This window comes from Chrysochloris asiatica, unplaced genomic scaffold, assembly GCF_000296735.1.
Source record: "Chrysochloris asiatica unplaced genomic scaffold, ChrAsi1.0 scaffold00059, whole genome shotgun sequence".
NCBI classification, from domain to species: Eukaryota; Metazoa; Chordata; class Mammalia; order Afrosoricida; family Chrysochloridae; genus Chrysochloris; species Chrysochloris asiatica.
Genome location: NW_006408577.1, coordinates 14736097 through 14743338, shown reverse-complemented (window position 1 = coordinate 14743338; position 7242 = coordinate 14736097). Strand labels below are relative to the sequence as shown.

At 37.8% G+C, this 7242-nt stretch overlaps 1 protein-coding gene across 1 annotated transcript in view; it reads left to right on the top strand.

Moving 5' to 3' along the window:
- The window catches only part of HIBCH (3-hydroxyisobutyryl-CoA hydrolase), an 83925-nt gene extending 78339 nt beyond the window's left edge, over nucleotides 1–5586 (top strand). The window contains exons 13-14 of the mRNA XM_006864070.1: nucleotides 2456–2489; nucleotides 5372–5586. Of these exons, the coding sequence (XP_006864132.1) occupies nucleotides 2456–2489; nucleotides 5372–5487 (150 nt within the window). The 3' untranslated portion in view covers nucleotides 5488–5586. The remainder of the gene's footprint in view (nucleotides 1–2455; nucleotides 2490–5371) is intronic.
- Nucleotides 5587–7242: the final 1656 nt, after the last annotated feature.

Below are 7242 nucleotides of genomic sequence, written 5' to 3'. Positions count from 1 at the left end.
AACAACAACAACAACAACATATGGCTCATGGGATGGATGTTCACCACCCCTGCTGTAGAGGGTTTCCGAGGCTATAAATCTTTGCTGGAGCAGAAAGCTTCATCTTCTCCCATAGAGCAGATGGTGAGCCTGAACTGCTAACCTTGTGGTTTGCAGTCTAGTGTTTACCTTACAGAGTCATTGCGTTCCCTAGTATGGTGTTAAATCCCGTTGAGTTGGTTTCCACTCACAGCAACCCCTGTATAAGGTTTCTGAGGAGTGGCTAATGAGTTTCAACTGCTGACCTTGAGGTTCAAACCGACCTTGCAGTTCAGTGCTTAATCCTTCAGTGCCACACCAGAATGCCTCCCTAGTATAGTGCTTGGAATATAATAAAACACAAATGGGAGCTATTTATTAAATGTTTTAATTTCTAGATTTGCATTAAAAGTATCACTGTAAATAGATTTTTAAGTAGTGAGTGATCACGTGCAATATTAGTAAATTTTTCTACCAGATAAAATAAACTCTCTAAGAAACATAATTTTATTCAATGAATAAATTCACTTTTTTATTTAGATTGATAAATTTGTAACCTAGAGGAATATTTCATTTAATAATCAAAGAATGTTGTTGTGTGCTGTCAAATTGGGTCTGACTCATGGCAACCCAGTATAGTTTCCAAGGCTGTAAGTCTTCATGGGAATAGGAAAGCCTTATCGTTCTTCTGCAGAGCTGCTTATGGGCTTGACCACCGGACCTTGTGGTTTTCAGCCCAGTACGAAGGAGCCACCATGTTTTAATGTCTTCAGATAGTTATTAAGCTATCCAGTGTCGTTCATTTAACCAGAAAGAAAGCTATATTGGCTATCTCTAAGGTCACTCATTATCAGATCTAAATAGCAGCTAAGGTTTATTGAGTGTTTCTATGAGCAGGTGCTATGCTAGGCACTTTGCATGGATTCTCTATTAAATCTTACTTGTGGAGAATTGGTACTATTATTGTATTCATTTTACTGATGAGGAAATTGGCATAGAGGAGTAACTTACCTAGGGATGTGCAACTAGTAAGTGGCTGAAAGTGGCAGTGAAATGAGGCAGTCACACTCCAGGGTCTGTGTTTTTGACCATTACCCTGTATGTCTCAGTTGTTGTAAAGTGCTGTTGAGTCCATTCTGACTCATAGTGACTCTGTATAGGGTTTCCAAGGCTGGTGGGTTTGAACCACCGACCCTGTTCTACAGAGCCACACCAGGACTCCATGACCCACATAGTGCATATTTTTCACAGTAGTACATTTTTAACACTACCTGGATTGATTCCTTTCTTCCTTTAGTCTCTCAACAAATATGAGTTATTTTTTATTAGTTAAGTATTAGTTATGTTGAATAAGAAGTTACAGTCCTTGTTCTCATGGAGTTTAGAGCCTGCTTAGACTACAAAGAACAAGTAAAATAATTATGAATTGCAACATGAAGAAAACATACGGCATTGGTAATAGAAGAGATGACCCCAGGGCTAAGAGGGTTATCGAAGGCAGAGGGGAACCTGCTCTAAGTGGATCAGAGAAGCCATCTCTTACATGTCATCTCAGCTATAATCTAAAGGAGGAGCATGGAGTAGTTAATCAGCCTTTCAGGGTTTTTAGCAGATGACCATGTGATTGTAATTTGATCTGCTTTGTTTTGTGAAGGTAAGGAGTGCCGCTGAATAGACATGAGGATGGAGAGGTTCAGAATAGACACAAAGACCAGATCAGTTTATGGTGGGAATCTGTAGTGCCTTAGACGAGGGTGGAGATGGGAAAAAAAACAGATTTAGAAGGTGAAATTGATAGGGCTTGGATGTGAGGGAAATAATGTATTTAGGAATTGGAAGTAAGAGGTTTGGGTTAGGGGTTTACATTTGAGAGACACTAGCACCGACTTCTTTTTAAAGCTTTAGGAATTTATTTACTAAAAAAATAAGGATGTCTACAAAAGAAGACCCCCAATGAGATGGATGGGCCAAGTGGCAGCAGCATCATCATGGGCTCAAGCATGGCAATAATAGTGAGGTTGGCCCAGGATCAGGCAGTGTTTCGTGCTACTGTGCATAAAGTCGCTATGAGTCAGTACTGATTCAATAGCACCTAACAACAACAACAACAACATGAAGGAGAGAAGACAGTTTGAGGGAGATGAGGGCATTTCCAAGGGAGTGTGACCATATCAATGGGGAACCTGGGCTGGACCAGCACAGATGGTGAGAAAGGGTAGGATCAGTGAGCCTTGGTAAGGTCAGGGTTTACAGCAGTGGAAATACTTTAGCAAGTAAGAATTGGACATAGTGATCAGAGAGAGTGGGTTTTCAGAAGTAGTCCCACCTGTTAATACCATGGTTCAGATTATCACCGTGAGCTGAGAGCATGTGGTATAAAGATCGACAGGAATAAGAATACCCAGATATTACCCATTTAATCTCGATTTTCTTTCAGGGAGGTCATGATTTTCATGAAGGCGTTAGAGCAGGTAAGTGAGAAAATGTTTTCTTCTGGCTTTTATGAAAATAGGATTCATTATATACTCTTAATCATGAAAAAATGGAATTGAAAAATAATGGAAGTGTTCCATGGATCGAAGCCCCCTCTTATTGAAGTGAATATTTAACTTTAATAGAGAGTGTGTAAGGTTTTTGTTTTTTGTATTATCAATTGGAATAAAAGGGGCAATCAGTCTTTGAAACTAATAATGCTCAGAAAATTCATGTAACTGAGCCACTACTCCCTTGTTTACATGTAAGAAGTAATCCTGCTCTTAAAGTCACATGGGGTGCCTATAATAAGGAGGGGTAACATGAGTTTGTAAACTCATTTTGCTGCTGAAGCCTTTGAGCATTCATTCCCTTGCAGAAAGTCCTCAAATGGCTCATCCTTTTCTCCCTCTTTTTCACTGCTGGGTACATTCCCAGCAGTGGCCAAATCCACCATCAACCTTCTTTCCTACACCAGAGCACTTAAACAGAGCTATTTAAAATCATATGACGTAAGTACTTACATGACGTAGAGTCTTCAGAAGTAAGCGCTGTGCTCAAACCTTTTAAAGAGGACATATGGAAATATGGAATTGAATCAGAGGAGATGCTTCTATGTTTTACTGAAACCAAGTAAAATACCTCTCCCTACTGTTGTTAAGAGTCTTTGAGTTGATTCTGATTCATAACGGCTCTGTGTAGCATTTCTGAGGAGCAGCTGGTAAACTTGAACCACCGACCTTGTGGTTCAAACCAATTTTGCAGTCCTGTGTATTAAGACACAGCACCACATCAGGACTTCTAATTTCATATAAATCATTGCTGTGTGTGGATCAGAGCCTAGACTTCTGATAAGTAGGGTTTGTATGTTTCTTGGATGATGTTGCTAAAGTAAATTATTTAGGGTTCATTATACTCTATAATGTTGTTGTTAACTGTTGTCGAGTTGATTCCAACCCATAGCGACCCTGTATAGGGTTTCCGAGGAGCAGCTGGTAAGCTTGAACTGCCAACCTTGCAGTTCAAACGGCTTTGAAGTCTGGTGCATTAGCCCACAGTGCCACACCAGGACTCCAATATAGCTGTTCTTAAACTAAAAAAAGAGGTAAATAATGCTTTCAGATGAATATGGCCAATTATTTAAGGAAAAAGTTGAAGCCATCATCAAAGTGACAAAGTTATAATTCATAGCAGGTGCTTTCTCGTCACTTTTAAATGAAAGTATATTGTTCAGCAGTCTTTTTATTCAGAAAGTTAAATCGTCTCTAGCTAAAACTGTTCAGTGTTTTTGTTATAATCAAATGTTTGTTATAGTTTGCAAATTGTAAATATGTATGTAAATTAGAGAAAATACATTCACAAATTAGGGAAATAAATGTTAAAGTTTCTTTCTCAACATTTAGAATGAACTTCTTCCTGATTTTAGAATCAAAACAGATTATCTCAGCAGAGCTAAGAGCTACCAAAATCTGAGCTGGAATTTAAGTTACATTTATTATAGGGATTTTTGTTTCTTAAGTTAATTTAAAATAATGTAATTTGATTAATATTTTCTTCTGCCTTTTTGGTGAATTTTATAAGAAGGTAGGCAAGTTTAGTTTAAAAGAGTTAAAAGTGGAAGACATTCTTGCAAAGAGGATGTACCAGGATTGTTCCTTGTTTACCGTAAGGCAGAATTTTCCAATTGCATGAATGTTTATTGCCACCTCTAATCTGATACTGGGAGCCCACAGTCAGATAGCCCAACCTTGGAAAGGTCCAGTGATAGGGAACATGTTACCTCCCAAGGCAGCCTTCTTTCTTCTTTGGTTCTTAACTTCTTATTTAGCTTTTATGTGAAATTAGGTATTATGGGTTCACTGTAGAGTTGGTGTTTAAATATTTCTATTTTTCACTGGACTTAATATACATTTTAAAGATGGTTGAAATTCCCTAATGCAAACATACTATAAGCCCATTTCCCTCTCTCAAAAAAAAATTTTTTTTTTTTTAAATGCAGATTCACATGCAGTTGTAAAATATCAGAGGAATCATGTTCTTATGTTCTGTTATCCCAGTTTCCGTCAGTTCAGAACCTGGAAAGTTGATATTCCCCCTTCTTTTTAGGAATGAGTAGAGATGGCCTCCTAATTCTGTGGGGGATGTTATGACTACATTGTGCTGACTACACTGAACTAGGAGAGCTAGAGCATTTTGGGAGAACCTGAAGGTGGGCTGGCTTTTTAGTGTAGAGCTAAACCAGAGAAATCAGCACAACTGCAGCATCCACATAGAACTAACCAGACAGCCCCTTCCCTCTCCTTCAATGATTCATTTTTCTTCCCAGACTCAATGTGGGTGGAGGAGATTGAGAAGGCAGATCTGGGCCCTCCACCTCTGCAGGACTTCCCCATAAACCACACCAGCTTTGGGCTTAGCTGTTTTTTATCGTGGAGATTTCATTTACTGTTTTATATGGAGGAGGGGAAAAACAAGATTTTTTAATGCTTTCATCACTGGATTCGTTCAGTAAGCTTTATTAAAACTAGAGACATCAGGCTTAGATTAGAAAGTATTTATACAAGTCATCATCAATATACTGCTATCCAAGAACGTTAAGTTCTTCAAACATGTATAAAAAATTTTGTCAATTTACAGAATAAAAATAAACACTCAAGGTTGGTTTTAACACAAGGTTGGCAGTTCGTACTACCAGACGCTCCTCAGAAACCCTATGTAGGGTCAGAGTCGGAACCTACTCGATGGCACTTAACAACTACAAGGTGGTGGTGGTTGGGTCTCATAGCAGCCTGTGTATATAATAAAACATGTAGCGTCTTTGAATTTTGTCATTAGAGTCAATAATACCAGGAAAAAATGTGTTAACACTTTGTCTTGACAGTTTTAATAGATAAAGACCAGAGTCCGAAGTGGAAACCAGCTGATCTAAAAGACGTTACTGATGAAGATGTGAATACTCACTTTAAATCTCTGGGAAGCAATGATTTGAAATTTTGAGGTGACTGTCCTTTTAAGCTATTATTTTGTAGCAGGTGATAGCAAACTATGGCCTATGGGCCAAATCTGGCCTTACCCATTTTTATACAGTCTGTAAGCTAAAAATGGTTTCTTTTTAAATACTTCAGAGGGAAAACTCAGACATTTCACACCAAATGAAAATTACATGGAATTCAAATTTGTGTTGAGAACTAGTTTTATTAGAACATAGCTATAATCACTTGTTTGTCTTTGACAGCTTTTGTACTGCTATGGCAGAGTTAAGTAGTTGCAACAGAGACAGGTGGCCTGCAAAGTCTAAAATATTTACTATCTGGCTCTATTCAGAATAAGTTTGCCAACACCTGTTTTAGAAGTTGTGACAATGTGGAAGGCCTTTGGAGATTCTCTTTAGTATATTGAACTGAAGTGGGAACTTTATGTTTTGGGCAGTGGCATACATGTTTATTAAATAAACTTATATGTAGATTACAAGAAATAAAAAATCTGAAAATGTTTTGAATAATTTGTTATGCTTCATCAGATTTCTTCCACATAAATTTTATGTATGCATTACTGTAGCAGAAGTGATCCTTTTATAGCACTAGAAATCTCAGGCAAAGATTAAAAGCTTGGTAAGGTTATCTCTTCAACATTCTCATCTTTTTCCTTCCCTAAAGTAATCAGGTTTCCATCCAATAAGAAGACACTATTCCTTTCTATTTGCAATTTTTGCTAATCTGGCAGAATAAGGAATTAGGTAACTCCAGTGTCTAAGACAAGGACACTCTACTTTTTGCAGTTTACATCAAATTTGTGTGTAATATGCTGTCTTTAAGGAGCTCTGGTAGTGTAGTTATTATGAATCGGGCTGTGAACTTAAGGTCGGCAGTTCGAAACTATCAGCTGTTTTGTGGGAGAAAGATGAGGCGTTCTGCTCCTGTAAAGATTTACAGCCTCGGAAACCTTGTACAGGGTTGCTATGAGTCGGAATCGACTCTACGGCACATAGCAACAACAACAACAAACATGTTGTCTTTACCAGATGGGTCAATTCAAGAGAAGAAAAATTATTTGAAAATTTAGAGGACTTGTGTTCAAAATACAAATGCCTTCAATAATTTGTATTGACAAACAGTTGGTGTTTTTCTAAAGTATACAGGAAACTAGAAGTGTTCCAGACACCAAAACCTTAACGGTAGGTAAGGATGATTTTTTAAAATTTAAAGTCAATTGATCACTTATTTTGTCACTCAGTATAGTTTTCCTCTTCATCCCAACCCCTTTGAATACTAAGAATTTCAAGCTTGTAAGAACACAAAGCAACAGAGCTGAGGACAGTAAAGATTATTCTCCATGTTGCTCTCAGAACAAGAAATTGCAGTTCAAAAGGTATTGTTATTTCTCGGTTCTTGATTTGAGATGAAGCATTGTTTTTCCAGAAACTTTAGAGAGCAGATTTGGACTAAGGGATACATTTCTATTTATATTTGTATAGCACCCACACTGGGCCTTAACCAATAAATGATTTGTATATATTGATTTTCACTCTATATTTGTTATGAATAAAAATGTTGAAATCTGTTATGTTAAAAAATTTTACTTTAAATAAGAACTCAGAACTATTTCATTGTTGTTGTTAAGTGCCGTCGAGTCGGTTCCGACCCATAGCGACCCTGTACAGGGTTTCCGAGGCTGTAAATCTTTACGGGAGTAGAAAGCCTCCTCTTTCCCCCCCCCCCCTCCCCGGAGCGGCTGGTAGTTTCGAACTGCTGG